At 39.2% G+C, this 24,330-nt stretch overlaps 1 protein-coding gene across 1 annotated transcript; it reads left to right on the forward strand.

Annotated features, from left to right (window-relative positions):
* The first annotated feature begins 356 nt into the window (after positions 1–356).
* On the forward strand, positions 357–23,970 carry gnl3l (G protein nucleolar 3 like). Its single transcript, XM_080845432.1, has 15 exons — positions 357–397; positions 491–531; positions 796–909; positions 6,998–7,114; positions 10,058–10,141; positions 10,501–10,636; positions 11,457–11,560; positions 11,701–11,845; positions 11,957–12,044; positions 12,134–12,311; positions 12,488–12,630; positions 12,870–13,006; positions 13,204–13,352; positions 14,682–14,853; positions 23,721–23,970. Exons 1-15 carry the CDS (start codon positions 382–384, stop codon positions 23,780–23,782), a joined length of 1,686 nt encoding a protein of 561 aa, XP_080701558.1. The 5' UTR covers positions 357–381; the 3' UTR covers positions 23,783–23,970.
* The last annotated feature ends 360 nt before the right edge of the window (positions 23,971–24,330 follow it).

A 24,330-nucleotide genomic window follows, 5' to 3' on the forward strand; every position in this document is an offset into this window, starting at 1 on the left:
AAGAATCTCAGAGTGCCACAAAGCCAGTACATAGTAAAAACATAGTAGAAACAAACTATAATAATACAATAAAATTAAATAAAACTAGCAAACATAAGCATAATAAAAAACTTAGTGACAGAATATAATCAGAACGTCTTTGTGGAAAGCAAGACAATTGGCCATTTTGGGGGACATTCTCAAAATAATCATCACAGGCCTCCTCAGAACCATAAAAATAAGAAGAAGTATGTTCAAAGCCCAATGCAAATTTAGTTTTTGGGATATGCCTTTATTTTGAAACAACCAACAACAAAAAAACAGTAGGAACACCTCCAGACGTACAGCTGATTGTGTCGTCACATCCCCTGGATTGTGCCCCCTGTGTCAACACGTGCAATTATGTCGAAAGCCAGTAGTATGTTTCTCTCCTCATAACATGTGATTTCTTCATCCATATAAGAGTCATTTACACACTGTTTGTAACTTTACCACGTATCTTCTCTTTCAGAACAAAAAAGAGCGAAAAGGCTTGGTCTCAACGGTAAAAAGGTAACGCTAGCGTTAAGTGGCTTCCTTGCGACAATACTAGCTAGCTCGTTTATTTACTGGCCAGGCCGATGATGCATCCATGGGAAATGTGTACGTCGTTGAAATGGGATACAAGCAGAGTACAGATTGTGTTGTATCCTTCGAGGGATTTGTTTTTTCTAATGGTGTATGTCGGATTCAAATATACGCGTAATAGCGAATTGTCGATTTTTGTTCGACGTTACTCTTTTTTTATAGCTTTTCCCTTGTACCGTTACTTGTCAGAACAAAGATGGCAAGCAGACTGATTCTCAGACTAGCAGAAAGGGTCCAGGGTTGCCGGACGTGGCACGCTTCAAAGAAAATGCGCAGAGACAAGCTCTACTTCGACAAAAAAGGGTGAGAACATCAATTTGTCCTTTTTTGTCTTGGTGAAAATGTGACGTGTGCAAATGGGTCAATGACGTGACGCCTACATTTTCTGTCCGACTGCATTTTTTTCAGTTAAAAAATTGTTTAAATGCATAAAAAGATACCATATATATGAAGTACCTCTCCCATATATGTACTCACTTTAATTATCCCCAAAACATTAGTTATTCGTAATTTTTCTGTTATTCAAAGTGTCAAAATATCATGTGGTGCGACCGTCTGGCCATGACTGCTGTTGTGAAAACTTCTTTGAAATTGCTCTAAATCTGTTCAAATTTATTTTCTGCCCTATTTGGCATGATATCATAAGTGTTTTGTAGTCCTGTACAAAATTGCAAAGCATTTGTATTTATATTTCCATCATAATATACATTCATTGCAAATGTCTAGTTTTGCAAACGTGTCTAGTTTTTGCGCAGTAGTGAATAGAGTCTCAGTCTACTACACCATGCATATCATGTTTGTAGAAAATGATTAAGGTGCAACAAATGCCAATAAGCATATTTAAATTAAATGATTCACATTGCAAGTAAAATGGTGCGACTGGAGCACATAGGCTACAGGGAGGGACAACGGTGACGCATAGTTTGAATAGCGACAAACATTTATGTGCTGTAACAAACAGTGTTAACCAGTAGGCCTACTAGCCTATTGGACCAGTCTCCTTTCAAGAACAGGCAAGAACTTTCTAGCCTCTAACTAGGCCAGTGCTACATGAGGCAATTGTAACCGTATCGCGAGTTTCTATCGGAACAGACGCGATGTGATCGGATCACATTGACACATGTATAAGGGGCTAGTGTTAAATAACTACTTTTAATATTTTTTTCATCTCCTGACTAACGCATAGCAATATGACACTATATAACTCACAAGACTACGCGAAGACACTGTAGCCAATCAATGATGCATGGAATTATGAGACGTGATAGGGCATTCTACTGATTCTCTCGCGAAGTGCACGTCAGTGTAAGTCAAAAATCGACAGCTACAATCTTTGGTGATTGTTAAAATGGTTTTCAATTGGAACATTGTTGTTATTAGTAAGCTGTCCACCAAATAGCCACCGCTAGAATGTATGGAGAAGGTTAGTGTTTTATGATCTGTTTTTGCTGTTCAGACTGGCATTTTCAGCCTGAAACAATAAATGAACTAAGCTAACTTTAAGAAGCAGCCAAGCAGTTTAGCCTTCACTCAGAACAGAACCTAATAGCCAACAAGCTAAGTTATCCTAACCCAAAGAAAAAACATGACACCACTTTACGACAAAGTGCAGTTAAACTCTCATTAAGGGGCTAATATTCATAGGGGAACAAGGGCACAACAAATGCCTATGATGGCCAATGACGCCCGCACTAAAAAGCGAGTAACACCATACAAACCACTGGCTAGCTAGCCGCTAGCAAATGTCAAATCTGGTAGACTATCGCTACCTGCTTTAATTGTTTTATTATTATTTTTTGGAAAGTCATAATTTCTTAGTTCATTGACTGACAAAGGGGTCTTTAGTGTTACCTAGATTCATTTGGTCTTTGCAATATAGACCTAACTGAAATAATCAAACTCAACTATTAGTTTTCCAATATTTACTTAAAAATATATTTTTGACAATACCAGTTTAACTAAAATACGAGACTAATATGATATATAAAGACATGTGTCCCTCTGTTGTGGTTTCAGCTCTGAATTACACACAATATTTAAGTTCATAGGCTAACTTAAAGTTGTTGGTGCAAAGTCATTTTGAAAAACTGTAGGCTAATAGATTTCCAATGACCCTGAAACAAGTGATGATATAGGCTACTGTATAAATACCAATGTCTGCACTAATGTACTCATGAGTATACATTTTATATTATTCATGCAGCTTTGTTATGTGCGAATAATAAATACGTTTCATAATTTAGTTTGCTGATATTTGAAAAAAAAACATTGAATTGTAGCCTTTTTGTTTGAAAAACTATTCAACCCCACGTATAAGAAGAGGAAAAAGAGCCCCTTTAGTGTAATAATGCATTAATTCATAATGTATGTGAGAGCGATATTAATAAACATGCTTTTGAAAGATGACCATTGACCGCACACAATGGCTCCCCCTCCTCACAAAACCCAATTTAACCATTGGTGATATCATTCATTGAAATCATATTGACAAGAATCAATCAATTGCACCCGCGAGTTTGATAGAATGAGCCCGGTCTGCTCATATACAAAAGTTAACATTAACGTGGAGGTAACTTGTGGCCAGCACCATTGTATTTACAAGCATTGGCAACATACATTCATGATGAGATTCTCTCGCCGTTTACCTCTCATCTTTGAATAATGTAACTCATAAACACATCGTTTTAAAGCCTGTCGCAGTCATTAAATGATGTGTCAATAAACTAACTTTTGCGTCATGTGATCTGTCTTTATCGCCACTGGTACTGAATTGCAACCTTTGTATTTTGTGTAACACATGTATTCATAACATCAAGCCTTTCGCCCACTACACTTTCATGCTCCGGTAATTTTTTTTCCTTTCTCCTGCTGCAATAAATGCGCTTACTTCACTCAAAATAAATCTACAGTTCTGGTGTCAATTTGCTTTGCAACACGCACAATCCCTAGGGAACCTTAAGGAACCGTAAATCAAAACTTGTCTAAAACAAGTCCCTTGTGTAAATTACATGCTTACGGCCCTGCGTCTAAAACAAGCCTAAATCAGCCTTAAATCTAGTTTGCAAAACCAGCCAGGGGCATCGCAAGAAGTCCGAGCTGGAAGCGGCCCCCCTAGGACAGTTGATTAAGTTAGTCCACAGCAATAACAATTCCGTGAGAACCCCCTTTAAACCTTTCATACAGGACACTACAATAACATGTCCAGAAACCTTCCCATAACACTTAACTTGCTAGGAGGCTACCGCGTTAAACGTAGTAGATTCAATTGAAAATGCAAAGATGTCAAAAGAAAGCTCTCTTAGTCCATGCATCCAGAAAGAGGGACAGACACAACGGCTGTCAGAAAAGAGCAGTCTAAGGTTGTGTGCTTACCCATGCTATAAGAAAATCTGTTGTGATGAAATTGTATGTTCAATGACGCGGGTTCAATGACGCGGTTGCCACAACTTAACATTGCTTTTACACAACACTTGTGCCATAATGTTATTGAGGAAATCATTGTAACATTAAATGAAGAATGTTGTAGCTCACCTCCAACACCCTATGTCTTAAAACTATCCCATGTTGCTGCGCAACAGTAAACAAAACCAGTAGCCTGCTATCGATACCATGTATTAAAACTGTTAATTGGCAAACATTCAGAGTAATGAACTTATGAAACTGTTATCAGGGTACCCGCGAGGTCTTAAAAACTTGAAAAAGTCTTAAATTTAGTATTCATAATTTAAGGCCTTGAAAAGGTATTATATTTTGTCAACTGGTCTTAAATTTCGTCAACAGGTCTTAAATTTCGCTCATCAAGTCCACATTTGTTTATGGTTCGTTGTGACAACGAATCTTAGTACACCCAAACGTCGCATCCAAAATACCAGGCAACCTGTATATGACTCTGAACTGGCTGAGATGCTGACACGATATAAAGGATAAAATTTGCTAACGTTAGCTATTCACTAGCTGCGCTAGCTAGCTAGACAGTTATCTAGGACACTGCCCTGTCAGGGACAGGGTAATGCTAGTTAATAAGCTTCTGCTATCACAGGCAACAGTGGAGCGGGGCTTTTGGGTGATTAAAGAAATTGAAACGTCTAACATTAAAGAACACACTGTTGTACAGGGATGCAACAACAGTTTCAGCGACTCCCGTTTTTTTCACGGCAGTTTGGGTGACTTGATTATAATTTTATCAACACTAATTCTGGATTGACTCCACCAAACATCAAATCAGCAGCGATTATTTCCCAAACCCTCGAAAGCTGTTGCAATTGAGATTTTAACTTTACTTTCTGTTTGAAGATAAGGTAGCATAGTGTTGAAGAATGGGTTAGTTGAAATTGGACAACTTAAAATTAATATATGAGATTGAACAACATAAACCCCTATACAGATAAAATAAATTAACAAGGATAGCAAAACCGATTGATAACGGCAGAAAGGCGTGCAGGACAGGACGTCAGATCACAGTGACACAGGCAGTTTTCCCCCCATTATATGTGAAGGCTGAGATATTCATAACACTTTATTCAGTCTTACTGGTGGTCCTTTTGTAATACCAACAGGTGCACTTCGTTGTTGCCTGTGTACTGTTCCCACTACGTGTTTAGCATTACATCGCATAACTATGTTTCTTGATAACAGCTGTTGCCATTTCCACGAGAGGAACATTTGAATGATGTCAAAGTAAAAGTCCAATACTAAACGGTGTTTGTTTCCATAACAACAATACAAGTAATATACATTTAACAGCCTATTTTGCTACATTTTTGCTACATCTTTTATCTGGCATGTTGGTGAGGTTAATATTTTAGAGGACCATTTCTCAATGGTTTTGTTATTTAATGAATGTTTGTTTATTAATAACTTATTTTTAACAAATAACTCAATTATAATTACAAAGAGGGAAATTCGCAACTCTATCACACCTTCCACTTGCTCTCGCAATTTAATTGCAACCAACACCTCAAAAACACAGCAACTTTTATGGAAAAGCTCCCGCTATAATAAGTTGGCTGAACTCATCATACTGGATGAACAGATAGCTGCCAAAAGCGCAGAGCTCCAAAGGCTGTAGGATCTGTTGTATTACAACCGCACACAGGTTCACCCACAGACGTATCCAGTAGGGCTGTAACGATATTGGATCGAACCGAGAAATCGCGACACTCTGGGCCACGAACCTGCATCGCGATGCGAGGAGGCAGAACAGCGACATGCCCTCAGCGGTCACGTGATACAAAAAGTTTGGTTCGCTAGTAAAGGCGGCTGCTTGCTTCAGCGTTGGGGTTAATTGTTGCGCAAAATTTACTCAGTGCAGTTCATGCTCCCAAAGGTTGCGCGTGTTGTCATGAGCCTGCCATTTGCTTGGCAGATAGAAAGCTGTTTCCCTAACAGAAAGTCTGAAGCTTGAAGTTCTTTTCAAACCTTTGCTTGGGTAGCACTGCTAAACTGAGCAGACATGCAGACTACATTTTAGTAATCTCATCACGTTACATTCGTTTTCTAAAAACAATCACATAGTATTGCATGTTTTACTGTGGTAGAAAATATGTTGGCTTAATGCTAACGTATATGGGAAATCCGCGCTAGGTATTAGCATCAATTAATTCACGTTAATGTTTTTGTATGAGCCTGACATTTGCTCTGCAAATAGATAACAGGTTCCGAAGTTTGTTGAATGTTTTTCAACAGCATTGCTTTGAGTTATAAAAACCTCAATATTTGGTTATAAATTGTTTCTTCATTTTTTTACAGCTCATACTTATTCTAATGTGAATTAGAAAATATATTTAAAAAATCACGAGGTAAAATAAATAAATAATAATAATAATAATATCGTGGGGTGTATCGAACCGTGGGTCAAGAATCGTGATACGAATCGAATCGAATCGTGAGGTAGGTGTATCGTTACAGCCCTAGTATCCAGACACGCATGCACACACACACACACACACACATGTACACAAACACACAATCACACGTCCACCCCTCACAGTTATTGTTTTAAATGGTTCTGCCTTATGATTACATTTTTTTATTTTATTCATATGCATATCAGAAAAGGTGCGATGTTGGTCTTAAATTTCATCTAAAGTGGTCTTGAAAAGGTCTTAAAAAGTCTTAAATTTGAGATGAAAAATCCTGGGGGTACCCTGGTTATGGTTGATCTACAGATCACTTTTTGCAGTCACACCCAAATTAATACTGCTGGCTAGGCTATGGCATACTGCCTGGAAGGTGCAATGCACCTGGGGTCTGGGACACATCCTTATACCTGAAATACAAACGGCAATATGATCGGGTTTGACCAAGGGAATGTATGTATTTTTGCCTTCATGTCTAAAATGATTTCTAATTATCAGCCCTAATATCCATTTCATTTTTTGTGGCACCCAAGGTTGAGGAAATCCGGGAGAAGCAGAAACTATCCAGAGAAAGGGAGCAAATGAAAAGAAGGAGTTTGGACACTTTCCAGAGCGATATCCACCGACGGCAGCAGGCCTTTGAACAGAGGGTAATAATACCAGGAAAATGATTAATCTGTTAAGATTGACTTCAATGATGAGAAATATTATATGTGCACATCTGGGTACTTTCAAAATGTATAACAGCGGGATTCAGGTTGTCGGAGGAGCACCTGATGCATTCAATGGGCCGCTGATGCATTCAATGAGCCCCTGATGAAAAGAACAATGGGTTCCAACCCCAATTAACATAATTTTGGGTGGTTAAATGTAAAATAAAAGACCTTGACAGCTATTTGCCTTTTAAAACAGTTATTTAGCAAACATCTCCACAATGAGTAACATTTTAATATGTTCATTTCTCAATCACATTAATAAAAAATTACTTTTGTAGATGTTTATGACCGTGCGCCATTGTGGATGTAGTATAGGGCTTGCCAGTGCGACTGATCTGGTCGCACATGCGACTGGAATTTTGGCCGTGCGACTTGATTTGAAATCACTGTCACACGCGTGCGCCTATAGGCAAAAATTGCGGGTTTCCGGGTGTTTCCCCCCCCCCCCCCCCACTAATGTTCCAAGAAGAACTGATTTTTACTTGACAACAATATTAATTTGGACTATCAACGTTAATCTATGATATTATTGTAGACGGGCTTAATGCGATAAAATATTTTAACGCAGAAACGCAACTTTGTTTACTTTCGGTTTGCGTTGTCACGACACGAAACGTGCCTGAAGTCATTTAGCAGGAGATAACGAAGCGGTAGTGGAAGATGGGGAGTTGAGCGGAAAGTTTCTATTTAAGAGGCAAAATGACGGAACAATCGACCAAACTAAAGTTGTATGGAGCATTTGAAAGCTAAATTTAGCTAGCAGAGAAGCAGCTTGTCTTTAAGTGATCACCTTAATGCAAAGCACCCGTTAGTCCCAGGTTAGATGGTCGCCAACCCACGCTCCACGACTTCCCTAGAAAAATAACTAGACCAGTCTGTGGCGATATTAGCGGAGAAATTGAGAAGTTTCTTAAGCGAAATAACTACTAGTAACAATTAATATTCAGCGTAAATACAACCCTGATTCAATTATATTTGGTTTTGTGAATGGAGGTTGAGCCCAAGCGCAGTGTGTTGAGTGCGCTTTAAAGCTGTCTAATGAGGCGCTCAAATCTGAATCGACATTTGGAGACGCGACATCCAGCAATCACGTTGCTGTTTTTTGTGCGTTATTATTGGAGTGTTATTCTCCAAGAGTACATGCCTTTCTGTGGAGAGCTACCAATTCGAACTACTGCCCAGGAAGTGCTATGTATGTTGATAATAGATTGCAGCCACAGATTTAAATACTTTTGCCAATTATTTGAATCATTGTATTGAACATTATTTGAACCTATTTGTTTGCATGTCTGAAGCATCACCTATTTTAATTAGGCCTAGCTGAGTGGTCTTGTTTGCATGTTTTATCACTTGATTTGAGTGCATGCTATCTTTTGGGTATATTCTGGTGTTATTTCCTTGCTTGTTTGCTGTGCACAAATAGGCTTAGGCCTACTGCAACTAAGTTCTGTATTTGATTTTATGTTGTTTTTTGGTGCACAACACAATTTTGATGCAATATCTAGAGTTAGATTTTCTTTTATTAATTTCTAGGCTTCCACCTGTAGCAGGTTCGCTTATTAATTAGAATTAATGGATTGTAGATTAAATTAGCCTAATGGAATATAGATAAACTAAAATAAGCGGAGTGTCTGTTGGGCCCTGACCTGTTACAAATACGAAAAGGTTGGGAATCCCTGATCTAAATCACCTAAAATACCATGCCATTCTTTTCCACCTATCAATGTAGGCCTAAGCAAGGTCATGCCTTTCCTTTTATAATCTGTTCAAACATGTTATTCCAGGTTGTTAACATTGATCAATAGTAGTATTACTTGGTTTGGCCAACTTTTTATAGTGGTGCGCCTAGATATTTGCTGGTGCTCCCAATTTTTCTGGGTTAGGAGCACAGTGCTCCTAAGCCAAAAAGTTAGTGTCAAGCCCTGATACTAGTATAGTTTAGTCCTAGTGAAGTATACTAACATTATTAAAGATGATTCTTAAATTATATTTAAAGATTTTACCACACCGAAAGGTTTATTTATCAGGTATACCACATATTTAGTACACAGATTACTAAGCAGGGTATCTAACTTGTTAGCTAGACTGTATGTTTATAACATATAGTATTATGTTATATAGATACAATAATTTATATAAGCTTTGCCAGTTTACTTCAGAATCCAGTGTTCTTCACAGGAAGGGCGCACATTTGGACAATGTTTTTCACACAGCCTAGAGAGTATTTCACCTTGCTTTTTGTCCATTGACAGGTTGTCCAATTTGCTCTGGATTAGATTGAAGCAAGGCAATCTCCATGTTTTTAAACTGGAAGGGCTATCCTACAGAGCCTCTGGCACACTCCATTATAACGGCAACTGATGGCATTACATTGCATCTTCTTTATTTAGAGAGCTAAAAGGCAACTGTATCATATTCTCATGCTCATGGGGGTACTCTAGGGTACAATTTTATTTCCCCTCTGAAAGGGCAGGGCACCCATTAGGCCATTTCCTTTCACAAGCTCCATTGGGCACACCATCCTGCTTTACCCATAACCCAGCCATTACATGTTATAAGTGTTCTCATTTGTGCAGGCACCTTAGAGGGAATATAGCATGTTTGATCCTCTGTGGGGGTAATGTAGAGGGCCCTTTTGCAGTATTTTATTTACTTCAGGGGTACCAAGGCGGGCGGTTGCCTTTCCTGCCACCTGCCTGAGTCCATTAGTGCATCGTAACGATGGTGGTTGCACCTGAATCCTGTATCTGTAAGATTTGCTGAGGTAATGGGGTAGAGTGGAAACGGGTTATTGTCAGCAGTGTAAATGTATATTTATTCATGTATTTCCCTGAAGTGCGTGATTAATAATGACGGCGCATACATCTCTTTATCCAGGAAGCGGAAATGCAGAATTTGGAGAAGCATGTTAATTTTGAGAATGAAAATTCAAGGAAGGCGTATTACAGGGAATTTAAGAAGGTAAGGAAAATGTCCTGACATGCATACCGTTTACCTCTGTGGGTGGTGTTGTGTTGTGAACTAAGAATCTAAAGAGATTTTGAACAAAGAAACAAAGATTGTTATCAGGGACTGAATTGATTGATTGACTGATTAGGGAATGAAATGATCAGGGTCTTGATGTGTGGTCTAATCATTAAACTTGAGTCATAACTGCACAATTATAATTCTCCCAGTCTGTGGTATATTGCAATCTTATCACTTGCTTTTAAAAGGCCAAACCCCATTTACACCAAAACAAAAATAAAACGATCAATAATATATAAATAATACATAATTCTGTATTTTTTGTTTTCTGTTTTGCTTCTCTCTCTGTTAAGGTAATTGAAGCTGCTGATGTAATCCTGGAGGTCCTGGATGCCCGTGATCCTTTGGGATGTCGCTGCCCCCAGGTGGAGCAGGCGGTGGTCCAGAGTGGCATCAACAAGAAAATTGTTCTGGTTCTCAACAAAATTGGTAGGTTGAAAAGAGTTGTACAAGTGCAGCTATTTTTTTGTCGGGTTATTTTCACCCAGGATGAGGAATGACTTGACCCAATATCTGGCTGTAGATTGATTTGGCCTAATATGGAATTTTGCTTAGATAAACATGACTTTATTCGAGGAAGAAATGTGCACATAATGTACTGGTTGTGCCTCACTCGTTGAATTGGATACAACCTTTTTCACTTAAGCCGTTACATTTGGCACACGCTGTGAGCTTACAATGGCAAATGTTGAAATTGATTAATTGATTGACCTTTCACAATGATTTGCACTGATCTCAAAGCATACAGCATTATGACCGTTTTAATGGCAGATGCTGTTTTTTTGTTAAGTGTTATAGCGGATTTTGGGCCACACTGAAATGCGAACATGATTTTGGGGATTAGGGATAAAACAATCTCCACGACACATTGTTTTCTAGTTCGCAGCACGCAAAGACTGTATATGGCTTGCCACTGTATGACGTAAAGAGAGCAATGAAAAAACAAACATCTTTTCATTTATTTCCATCTGGTTAAACTACCATCCAGAACAATCATGAGAATGAATAATGAAATTGTGCCATACACCACCAAAATGGAATAGGCGTCTGCTTCTTATGTTATGGAATCTGCTCCATATTTTAAAGGTGCAGTATGCATTTTCTGATTCTCTTGTAAGAACACTCAAACAAACAATGAAGATGCTCAGGTATGCTCTTTTGCACTGTATTTGTACAACTACAGTGATGAACTACAGCTTTGAGTTTAGAATGTTCAAGTAGATTTACAAAGCTGCCTGTCTTTCCCAAGATCTTGTGTCTAAGGATATTGTTGAGAAATGGATCAAGTACCTTCGCAATGAATTTCCAACGGTGGCCTTCAAAGCTTCTACCCAACAGCAGAATAAAAACTTGGTAGGTTTATAGTCCTTGCAAATGTATACTGTGTGACCATTCACCATCAATCAATTCTGTATGTTAGTTGTATATTCAGCAACAGATCAGTTCAATAAAATGCCAGTGGATATGTTTGAAACTGCAATTGTTGTTTTTAGAAACGCAGCAATGTACCAGTCACTAAGGCCACAGCTGACCTTCTGGGCAGCAGTGCATGTGTGGGTGCAGAATGCTTGATGAAACTCTTGGGGAATTACTGTCGGAACCAGGACATCAAGACTCACATCACTGTCGGCGTGGTTGGTGAGTCTTCAGCCCTAATAAAACCATACATTCTTTTGAAAATGCAGATGACACTGTGAATATGATGGGCGAAAGTTTTTTGGGGGGTTTTCCTGTGTGATTTTTCTCAAGGTTTTCCAAATGTTGGGAAGAGTAGCTTGATCAACAGTCTGAAGAGAGCCCGGGCATGTAGTGTAGGAGCCACCCCAGGGGTCACAAAGTAAGTGTAAGGTGTAGCTTAGCTACAAAGTCTTTCCACGCTGTTGCATATTACCTTACCGTTCCCACTAACCTTTGTGTGTTATTCAGATGCCTTCAGCAAGTGCACTTAGACAAACACATCAAGCTTCTAGATTGCCCTGGAATAGTTATGGCAACCTCGACTAGTGATGCGGGCATGATTCTTCGGAACTGTGTGAAGATTGAGCAACTTGTAGATCCTTTACCAGCCATTGAAGCAATCCTGAGGCGCTGCAACAAGACACAGGCATGTTGTTTGCTTTGTGCATTTTTCTTTTTTTCATGTATGTAGATGGTTTATGTAGTTGAGTCATGGATGTGCAGGAACTTTTTTTTTTTTGTTACATATATGTTTACTTCTTTTAACCACTGTAAAACATTGATATTGAAGTCTTCTGCTCTTGGCTATTTGTTTATCCTTAGATTATGGAACATTATGGGGTTCCAGATTTCCGTACTCCTCTGGAATTTCTGGCCTTGCTAGCTCGACGTCAGGGGAAGCTGAAAAAGGGGGGACTTCCAGACAATGACAAGGCTGCCAAGAGTGTCCTCATGGATTGGACCATGTGAGTTGCTGTTACATCTCTTGGGTTGCAATGGAGATAGAACATTTCCATGAAGAAAGTGTTACAGTGCCGCCATCTGGTGGTTACTGTAGATGTTCCCCAGCTTCATCATTAGACTAACTTAAAGGTCACAGAGGCATAAAATATGCCCCCCCCCCCTCACAATATATATCGCTGTTAAAGTATATGAAATGATTAGGATCAATGTATTGATGTACTTCACTAATTAATTATCCCAGGGGTCGAATCAGCTACTTCACGCATCCTCCAGAGACGCACACAATGCCTACCCATGTCAGCGCTGAGATCGTAGCAGAGATGGGCAAGGCCTTCGACTGGGATGAGCTGGAGAAAGGAAATGATGAGGCACTTGCTGGTATAATGACTTTTGCAGCTGTTTTGAATTTATACCCTCCCTGTAGCTCACTCTGAAGACTAAGGTGCTAGCAACATCAAAGCCATGTACTAAATCTGCTGTAGGCAATCAGAGTTTTCACCATGGCTGCTCTTTGGTTGTTTAAATGCTGAGACTGAACCTCTGAATCATGCTTTGTGACCCCTTCTCTATTACAGCATTGGATTCGACTGATGTTGATATGGGATTCTGCATGGCAACGTCCGGCATGACACAAGGCGCTCAGCCGGATATGCCAGTTGAGGAAGATGTCGACTGTTTGGGAGATGGCAAAGCTGAATCAATGGAAGACGACCAGGATCCAGAGGTACTTATTCATGTGTGGTTTATAGTTTATTATTAACCCACTGGTTGTTGTAAACATTAGCTGCAACTAAGAATTAGATATAGGAAAGCAGCAGCAGCAGCAGCAGGAGGAGAAACGTACTTTTTTCTCTCATGAAGTGTTCAATAGCTCAACAGACGCTGTTGTGCAACCAAGATTCTGAACACGCAGAAGCTGTGCTTTTTAATTGCTAGCCTTCTAACACCTCATTACAATTTGGCCTACTTAGGTCAATTCTAGTTCTGAGAGTGACCTTGTCCAACCCATAGCACCAAACTAACTTCCTGCAGGGAATCACATCTGATTTATTTATATATCTAGTCATTTAGCAGACGCTTTTGTCCAAAGCGACGTATAAGGGAGAGAACAGTCAAGCTAAGAGCATTAAAAACCTGGTGTAACCATAAATACTACTTTACATAAGAAATTGAAAAACGACATAGAAAAAGAAAAGGATGTAACTGTAACTGGAATGTAACTGCTGTAAGTGCAAGTTAAGCACTAGTTAAGCACTAGTTGAGGAGCCAGTTAGGAAGGCAGGTGCTCTCTGAAGAGTTAGGCCTTCAAAAGCTTCTTGAAGGTAGAGAGGGACGCCCCTGCTCTGGTAGTGCTAGGCAGTTGGTTCCACCAACTTGGAACTACAAATGAGAATATTCTTGATTGCCGCACTTGCACAGACGGCAGTGCCAGACGACGCTCACTAGACGAGCGCAGCATCCTGGGTGTAACATTGGCCCTTACAAGAGCATTTAGGTAGGTGGAAACAGAACCAGCAAGCACTCTAGGCAAGCATAAGTGACTTGAACTTAATGCGAGCAGCTACAGGCAGCCAGTGGAGCTTAATGAGTAGTGGGGTGACGTGTGCCCTCTTCAGTTGGTTGAACACCATTTGCGGCGCCGCATTCTAGATCATCTGTAGTGGTTTTACCACGCAAGCCGGCAGGTCCGTTAGGAGGGCGTTGCAGTAGTCGAGTCGAGGTTTGCACCAGCAGCTGGGTGGCATACTGTGTTAGGGACGGTCTGATTTTGCAGATATTGTATAGTGCAAAACGGGACGACCTGGAGACAGGCGATGTGGGCCGTGAAGGTCAGTTGGTCATCAATAATGACCCTGAGGTTTCATGCTGTTTTTGATTGAACAAGAGATAAAAAGTCAATATGGATATTGATGTTGTGGGGGATGGCAGTGATGGCAGTGTTGATTAACTGTTACTTACTGAAATTCTCTGATTAATGGATTCTTGTCTTCGGGCTCTGGTAACCTTGTCTTTTTTTTTTTTTTTTTCACCTCTTGCTCAATTTTCTCAAAAGTTTGGACCAATGACGGTTGAGATCAAAACACCTCTGGTTAAAAATGAGCCTGTGGAGGGTGCAACCCCTAAGGCTGTAGACCTGAGAGACATCCTTGATGTGGATCCGCTCCAACAAGGCCAGGCTCTGCTGGCAGCCAACAAGAAAAGGAAGAAACAGCAAAAGAGATCAGGTACTGTATGAAATATGTTCAGTGTCGTCAGCATCTGTCAGTGGTTTCATCTTTAAATGGGTTTGTGCATGGACGGATTAAGAAACCACAGGCCCCTGGGCCTGGTCATGTTTGCGTAAAAAAATAATTGTGCGCTCACAAAACACGCAAGCACTCACACACAAATACCATTATGCGTATATAACGGTGGAATTAGATACGTTGGCTATTGTATTGGGAAAGTAAACAGGTCAAAGTTTACTAGGTAGCATCCACCTTCGGTGTACTGCCCTGCTATTGTTTCTGACATTACATGTGACAAGGCAACAGCCGAGTGATTCTTTTCCAAATTGAAACTGATTAAGACCTACCTGAGCAGCATGGGGCAGGAGAGGCTTAATGGGCTGGCTATCCTGTCCATTGAAAAATCAAATCCTCCATTACCACTTTTATGTTTGAAAGGCGTCGTTCGAAAAAGTGTACTGTGCTTCTGGCTGTGCTCAATCCGCTTATTGTTCTTGACGTTCAGATTCTGCACCTAAACTAGCTAAATCGTATCGTCTCGTCAATTGATCAAATAGGGACTTCACACTGGAGAACAAGATACTTATTACCCAGCAATCATCATTGCATATCTGTTTATTACAAAAATAACAAATTAAATAAGATATTATTAATTTAATTGAATCGGCTTTCTAATAGTTTCTATAGTGTATGTACTATAAGCATATCATTGTGTTATAGATTGCTACTGACGATTTCCCCCTTAAGATTATGTAAACCATGATAGAGACAGGTTTGCCATTTTGATGGAATATATAGCATAAGGTATTTAAAAATGTCATCGAAACTAAATCGAAATTAAACTAGCGCCCCTTTGACGTTCATATGTTCGATACAATTTAGAAAGCAGGGTCTGCTTTAACTACGAACCTTCCGCGCTTACTGCATTGTCTATAGCAGGGGTTTTCAAAGTGGGTGCCGTGACTCATGCTCAGGGGTGCCACGGAATGGCCCAAGGCTTGATCATTTAATGACATTTAAAAAAAATATATATCAATTTCAAAATTCATTTTATTGTAATTGTATCAATTATAAAATGTGTTTGCAGCACAAACAACAATAGGCTACAGTTTACAGTTGATTCAGGGCGTAACATCAACAACAGCTCTCTCGTTGACTTCGTTCGTTATTCCGTATTGATAGCAGATGGAGGAGTGCAGGTAGGCGCAATGGATTGTTTTTAAAGAGAGTGAATCCATCTCCACCAGGGTGGGAAATTTACATATTTTTTAGGGGGCAACTTTTGCCCCCACTTACTGAAATCCAGGGGCATTTCACAAAAAATTGGGGGCACTTTTAGAAACTTGTGAAAAACATTTAACCTTTGTTCAAAATAATAAACACACTTATTTAGGCTTAAAGCAGCAATACGGAATTCTGTTCCAAAACTAGTACGCTAACTAAAAGGCATGCAAAAACCTTGTAACCACCACCAACAGCCCAGTTGACACTGATAGAAGCTTGCCAACACACTAACTGGTGTATTTTTGCAGTACCTGGCATGTCATGCATGTGAAAGCTTTTCTTCCATTTTTACAGGGTGTTCCAGCCCGTTACACAGAACTACATAGGGCATATCTTGGATGGCTAGTGGGAAAGACACAGGTCTTGATCTGTCCTTCACATGACCATACGCGATCAAAATTAATTAGAGCATTGGTTCCCAAAATGTTTACAGTCACTCACCCCTTCAGACATTCTTTCTCCATCTACGTACCCGCCACCCGTTTTTTTAAATAATTTTTTTTTCATGTTTGTAACCGCTGCCACGCACCCTCCACCCCGCGCACATATTCAGCCCATATCACTTGAAACTGTTATTCCGTTTTGGCTCATTTTGTTCACCCTGAGGTAGATTGATGCCTTAAAATGAGTCAATAATATGTGCCACAAGTGACCCAATCCTTCTAAGATTGTTGTTTGCCAGCCATCAACAGAACAGAAGACTAAAAAAACATTATTGGCAGGCGATTGGGAAGATGAGTGAAGAAACATGACAGGCTTTAGAGGAGGTGTGTGCGTCAACTGTTGAAAAGGGGGGCGTGGCCGGAGCGGAGTACAGCGCATAATGTGACATTTTCTCCGTGATTTTGTTTTTAAATTAATGTTTGTTCATCGTTGCGATTGTTGTTGTGTTTATTTGAAAGAAATACAGACTTGCAGGGCAAAATACAGGAGAATTGGGCGATTTTGATGCACAAAATAAAGTTTCCATCTGAAAGTTGCAATTCCATTTCAAAGGCTATACATTCCGCGATTTCCGTCCGTTTTCCGTTATCGTGTAAAATAGTTGGCCCTATAGCCATAGCTATTTTTGGCAGTGTAATTATTTTTGCTGAATATATGAGTATGATTGGCAATGCCACTTGGATATTCAGACTATTTAAGATGTCATGTCTATTTATAGCTCAGTTTAAACCGAATGAGCTTTTTCAGTTTGAAAATGCAAATCTCCCCGCGTACCCCCTGAACCACTTTGCGTACCCCTGGGGGTACGCTTACCCCAGTTTGGGAACCGAGGAATTAGAGGATGGTACCAAAACTAGTTGCCTATAAAACCATACCTCAAAAAGTGTTAAATTGTTGCATAGTGTTACTTTAAAGTATATGAACAATTGTCATCAAATGGCAATAATAAGACTATTTGAATTTGTAGACTAATGCCTAAGTGTTTTCTTAGATTTTTTTTAACAAAAACCAAACAGACAACGTAAATTAGACAATCATATTCACGTTTATTCTTATTTCTTTGTAGTTATTAGTTGTTATTACTACATTTCATTATTCAACTATTAACAGTCGTTGTTTTTAGTGCTGTCAAACGATTAAAATATTTAATTGCGATTAATCGTATTTTTGTCATAGTTAACTCAAAATGAATCGTGATTAATCGCAAATTTTATTTTAATGCTCTGTTCATGGAAAAGTGGATTGGCTTGCTTTATGCAATGTTTTATTTTATTGAAAAACAACATTGCCAAACAGGGCGGTACAAAATCAAATTATAAAGTGCACATTTCAGACTCAGCCTATAGTGCAGTTAAACCATGGCGTAATATTTTCTTATTTTCAAGTTTGCTGTGAACATATAAGTCAGGCCTCTTATTTCAAAAACAATGAACCGTAGCAGTTAGGTTACCAATAAAAGGTAAGCCTACTACTTCTGTGCTTTCAGCCAGCTGCCTCTTGACATTTTCAGACAACAGTGAAGCTCGCTTCTTTTGCACAACACAACTTTTAAAGGTAAACTTTCTATTCAGAAGCATTTTATCAACCATTTTGCCGTATCGCGCTCACCATCACTCAAACCGTAACGTTAGCCTACTACACAGTTTGCAAGGCCAAAAAGAACGTTAATCTTAAAAAAAAAAGAAAAAATCTTTTTTTAAACAACGCGTTAATCGCGCGATAAAAAAAATTTACCGCGTTAAAATGGGTTTGCGTTAACGCCGTTAATAACGCGTTAAACTGACAGCACTAGTTTTTTTCTTTCTTTTTTTAATAATAATAACACATTATATTTATGGATTTTTGTGTTACCTTTAATCAGTGTTGTATAGTAACGAAGTAGAAATATATTGGGATATCTTTACTTTACTACTTATATTTCTGTTTACTTTTACTTCGCTACATTTTGCAAAGAAAACTGATACTTTTACTCCGATACATTTCCCCTGAAAACTTTGTTACTCGTTACAAAATCGAATCATCTTTAGAAAAAATTATAATCATGAGAGTGATGAGACCAAAGTCGGGGACTGTGCTAGAACGACTCCAAGCAGGTTTGGCGAATCAGCTGTCCTATCGCACGTTAATGCGATTTTGACCTTTCGCAAAAGCCCCCTTAGTTACCGTTGCTACGTCAGACAAAACTCTTAGGACTGTACCCAAAAGCATGGCTAGGACGAGGACAAGCGCTATATCTGTCAGTGTCAGTGATTCTTTTTGGAGTAATATATCCGCAATATCCTCCAGATCAAGGCAAAATGGACTGCAATATGCAGTGGAACAACATATCAAAAACATTAAGATCAACAACAAGGGGACACAACAATAATCGAAGCAAAAGCATACAGGTCTAAAACAGGGAATAGCTAAGACGGTAACATTAACATTTTGACGTCAACATTAACATTTTGATTTTAACATTAACACATTTGTTGAAGAGAATAGTTATGTACTAGAAGTGGTAATAATACTAGTTGACATTAACCATAACTGTTTGTGGATGCTATCTTAACTAGATAGTTAGTTACCTAGCAAAAGTGTAGATCGCTATCTAGATATATAGCTGCAAGCAGCTTCATTTGTAGACATACAGTATGTGTTTGTCTTTGTCGATGTATTGAGTAGGGAGTGGGGTTCAAATCTAGGGATGGGTATCGTTTGGGTTTTTTCCGATACCGGTACATAACCGATACTTTTAAAACGATACCGGTGCCTAAACGGTGCCTGAACCGATACTTTAAAAAAAAAAAAGCACAAAGCGAGGATTGATGCCATTAAAGAAAGGCTTTTTTTATTGCAGAGGCCAATTTTTTTTTTTCAAATTGAACAATATATTAACTGTTTAAAGTATACTATGAATATAAATACATACAAAAACTTTGCTTCAAACTACAGGTTCAAACTATGAATATTATATTAACTGCTATCTCCCTCTGGAACGAAATACTGTTTTCTGATTGGCTAATGGGGTGTACAATAAGTTCGTATAGATGGACACCTTGGACATAGTCCCAGTAGAAAAGTTAAGTCGCAGTTCCATATCAATGCTCTTGAATGGTTACCATTGACAACCAACGTAACGTTTATTTTTTGACAGCTAGGATAATTCGAACAAAGATGGCGGCGTGTTGGGAGAAGTTAGTGGGAAATGTTTTATGTGAATTAAGCTATCTACACGACTTTTTATATGTGTAAATTGACTCTGTTAGTTGTTTATGCGCTACACGAATGTTGCAGAGTATTGTAAGTCTTAACTGAAAGTCTCGAATATTATTTGTAGGCGGTTGTGTCCGTTTACAGAGGATAGCTCATGAGTGTCACTTTGCAGCAATGCCCGGGGGAACTAAAGGTCGTATGATAAGACCAGTTCCACGCACTACTTTCTCACTACTTTCTCTAACGGGAGCACTAGGCTTCAAATCAAGAATTCATCAGGTTATTATGCATATTAAGTGTCCTAAAGATAAAGGAAATTCTAAATAATAATAATAATAAAAACATTTTTGGATGTTGTAAACGGGAGATAAGCGGGATAACGGCCTCGTCGGCCGTTATCCCTTACTTAACAACAGTTTATAGTATGCTTAAATAAATATAAATAAATACAAAACACACACACACAGACTACAGCTTCAAACTTATGAGCATATTTGCCTATGTAGTCAAACATGTATTATTTAGTTTGCATTTATTTCATGAAATTTCACAATTTTCTGATTTGTTTATACCTAGCTATCTTTTCTATCTTGTTTACTTGAACACACCGATTGCGTGAAAGTGTACTGCCCCTTTAAGAGACTAGCTCCGGTAGCCTATCTACAGTTTTAGTTTGCGGTTGCAGATCTGACCAGGACTCTTGCTGGACTCTTGCAGGACTCTCCACTCTTTACACGCAATTGTTTTGTTGCATTTTCTGCACGTCGCGGTGTTTGAATCTTTTGTTGCGAAATACAGCCACACTTTTGACCGTTTACCTTTCGCTATTTTCTCTGTTAAAAGGTTGATGGCGAGCTCTGTTTGTGCTTGCGCTGTTAAATGCTGTCTGCTTCACTGTCATAAGACTGTTGCTATGAAAACACCAATGAGCGTGAGCGCCACAGGACAAAGTTAACATTGGGAGATGGGGCAGTTTTAAATGTGACCCACGAAATATGCATGGCAACAAAATAAAAGATAATTCATACAGATCATACATACATACGCCACTCACGTTACTGCTAGCTAGCTATCGCTAGTTTTCTACTGTTTTGGAACCAGCCTCCGTGTTTCATGTTGCAGCCTGAAATAATTCCTGTTTATAAGACAACATTTTACGTACGTTTTGTTCATTTAACTGCATGATTTGTTGCGGTTATTCATTCCAATCGGCTCAGGCACCGAAAGGAAGCATCGAAATCTGCGTGACATTTCGGTCCGTTTTGTTCATTTAGCTGCATGAATTGTTGATGTTGTTCATTTCAATCGGCTCAGGCACCGAAAGGAAGCACCGAAATCTGCGTGACATTTCGGTCCGGGTAGGTATCGGTTGTATAGTCCCGGTGCCATATTGGTACCGGTTCTCGGTACCCAACCCTATTCAAATCAGCCCATGTTTATAAGTTTGCTCATTTTAGTCTGAATAAACTTCATTATACTCAAAATTCTGACCCTTTGCTTTTTTATTAACAGCATTTACTTTTTTAACTTTTAATACTTAAGTACAGTAAAGATCAGATACTTTAATACTTTTACTTAAGTAATATTCTAAAAGGTGACTTTTACTTTTACTTGAGTAATTTACCAGTAACGTATCTGTACTTTTACTCAAGTATGGCTTTTGAGTACTTTATACACCACTGCCTTTAATCATGTTGTACCTACCATAGTAGGCCTACAGGAAATACAGATAAGACTAGGAAGCTAGCTTGCAAACAAGCCTTTGTAGCTAACGCACTATCAGAGACAGCTAACGTTAGCTACCTAACATCAAACTAGCTTAACCGTACTAAATCATTTCTAAAAGTATTATTACTAGTTATCATTCACCGTAGGCGATGGCGTGTTGCTTGGCGCCTGGTGACAAAAGGCCATGGATTTCTGTATGTTTTCGCTCCCCTTGATGAAGTCAGCAGAAAAATGTGCCTGTGCTGACAACGACTTGGGCAACTCGTTGTCCACAAGTCCGACATGCCTTAAAAAAAAAAATCTGGGAACCTGAGATGGTGACAGAGACTGCGCTGATCCTCATTTCTCCTCACTCTCGCAGTCACAGGTCTGATTAGGAAGCGCTCCAAATATTTTTAGTTGGAACGTTCGGTTCTTCACGCAACAATCAGTCAAGGCGAAAATCAAAACAATTAATGGCAACTGACCGGGTCATATAGGCTATGATGTTTTTGTCACGTTCATTAAATTATTATTGCACAAAATTATGGGGGCATTTTTTGCCCCTCTCCTAGTTATTTTAGGGGCAAAATTATATTTCTTAGGGGCAGTTTTGCCCTTTGCCCTCGTGAATTTCCGACGCTGATCTCCAAAGTAACAGACATCTGAATCGAATTTATCAAATAGAAAAGTGAGCCATTATAACGACCCGTACCTCCAGTATGGGTTCACTTAGTGTGCCTGTTCTGCAGGGAGACGTTGGCTAATGCAGCCATGGTGCCTAGCAAGTTGGCAAGGCACCTGGAGACCAAGCACCCGACACACTAGAACAAAGACATTGAATATTTTGAAAGATTTAAAACACAGAATACCACACAGAGCGAACACTTTCTACCGTGCGTGTATCTGAGAAGGCACAAAAGGCTAGTTTTTTTAGTTGCCGAGTTGCTTGCTAAATCTAAAAAGCACACACTTCAAAAAAAAAAATCCCCCTCTCTGATAACACGATCAAACGTCGCATTGATGATATGACGGAGAACATGGAATCTGTACTGAGTGAGAAACTACGGCTAAGGGGGACATTTGCGCTTCAAATAGACGAGTCCACTGATGCTAGTGGCCTTTGCCAGCTGATCGCTAACGTGAGATATGTGGATGAGGACAAATTTACAGAGAACTTTATTTTGCAAAGAACTGGACAACCATGCTTAACTTAGGGGGACACATGTGCCCGTCTTTGACTGCAGAGTTTGTTAATGCGATGAGGGATTGTGGACAGTGCAACACCTGAGGCAAAGGCTGTCAGTTGAACAGGACCTCCGTGTTGCACTGTCCACAATCCCTCCTACACCTGAGGCAAAGGCTGTCAGTTGAACAGGACCTCTGTGTTGCACAGTCATCAATCCATCCTCGCATTAACAAACTCTGCAGTCAGAGACAGGCACATGTGTCCCATTAAGTTGATAAGTTGTCTGTGGAGACGAGAATAACTATATTTTTGTGAGCTTTATATTGAAGGTTTGTTCCTGCTATGTTTTGTTACTGCCAGCTAATTTCTCGATTATTACCAATACATATTTTGGCTGTGATATAGTGAGAGGGACAGACTTTGTCTGTTCATATTCTGTTCACTATTTATTCAAAAGTTCTATTAAATGAGCTGAATTAAAGAGAGTGGTTCATTTGAATATAACAAGAATGAGATAAACCTCACCTTCTCAATGTAATGCCTTTAATAAAAGCAGTTATAGCCTATTCAACATATCACAAGGTTAAATCAAATGGCATAAAGTACAAATATGACATAAAAATAGGGGTGCCGTGGATGGAGAGAGACATGTTTGGAGGTGCCGTGAGCCAGAAAAGTTTGGGAACCACTGACTAACTCTATAGTTACGCCTCTGGCGCACGTTCACAATGTGCAACACAGCACAGGTACACTCAATTTAAGCCATTACCAAATGAGCAAAATACACCTTTTTCAACCACAAATAAGAGATACATAACAGCGACTTCACGCAGAGGCTCTGGCTTAGGGGCCCCCGGAGCTCATGGGCCCCTGGGCCCGGTAGGCCCGGTCGTTAATCCATCCCTGGGTTTGTGTCCTTACAGTTATACTGTTTATAAAACTTACCTGGGGGTTGAGTTACTGCGTAGATATTTTTTACTTTTATCCTATGCTATACTGTAAGGGAGAACTATAACATATCGATATATGGTTGTTTCCTCTACAGACAAGATTGCTGTGAAGCTTTCGGACACACTAACATCTGCCATGAACACTTTTTGGGACTGATACAATGACCAGCAAACATCAACTGGACTTGGTTGTATTCTGATTGTAGTTCCTGTATAAATATTACATTTTGTACGTGCTGTACAACTATCAAGAGAAATAAATATATGATCTGTTTCTGAATAAGGGTTTCAAACCTTTTTTGATTCTTGTAACAATTTCTGAAATTAAAAGTCTTGTGGTATTTATTCTTAGCTTTACTCTGCATTATTTTTCTACACAGCAGGAAAAGCCATAAGGTACTTACAAACACAGCAGTAATACATTTCATTACTTGTTTCAACTCCAGTCATTGGATAATGCTCATATCTCGCACCAAATGAATGTTGTGGTTTACATCACAAGAATCCTGTGATTCCTAGAAAATTCCTGTACCTGTCGGTGACATAGATTTCCATTCCATTAGGTATAATTGTATCAATAACATGTAAAGATGCTTTAAACTCTGGATGATGATATGTGTTAAATAAAAGAAAACCATTGGTCCAGCATTAGTTCAAGACTGGATGGATCAGGTCCGAGAGCAGAAGTTGGCTGCTGTGAGATAC

The sequence above is a fragment of the Sprattus sprattus genome, assembly GCF_963457725.1.
Source record: "Sprattus sprattus genome assembly, chromosome: 10".
NCBI lineage: Eukaryota > Metazoa > Chordata > Actinopteri > Clupeiformes > Clupeidae > Sprattus > Sprattus sprattus.

Excerpts from the sequence above, each read along its gene's own strand:
- gnl3l (XM_080845432.1), top strand. Across the intron at positions 10,637-11,456 it reads TCTGGTTCTCAACAAAATTG|ATCTTGTGTCTAAGGATATT; the intron begins GTAGGTTGAAAA and ends GTCTTTCCCAAG. Across the intron at positions 12,312-12,487 it reads GGCGCTGCAACAAGACACAG|ATTATGGAACATTATGGGGT; the intron begins GCATGTTGTTTG and ends GTTTATCCTTAG.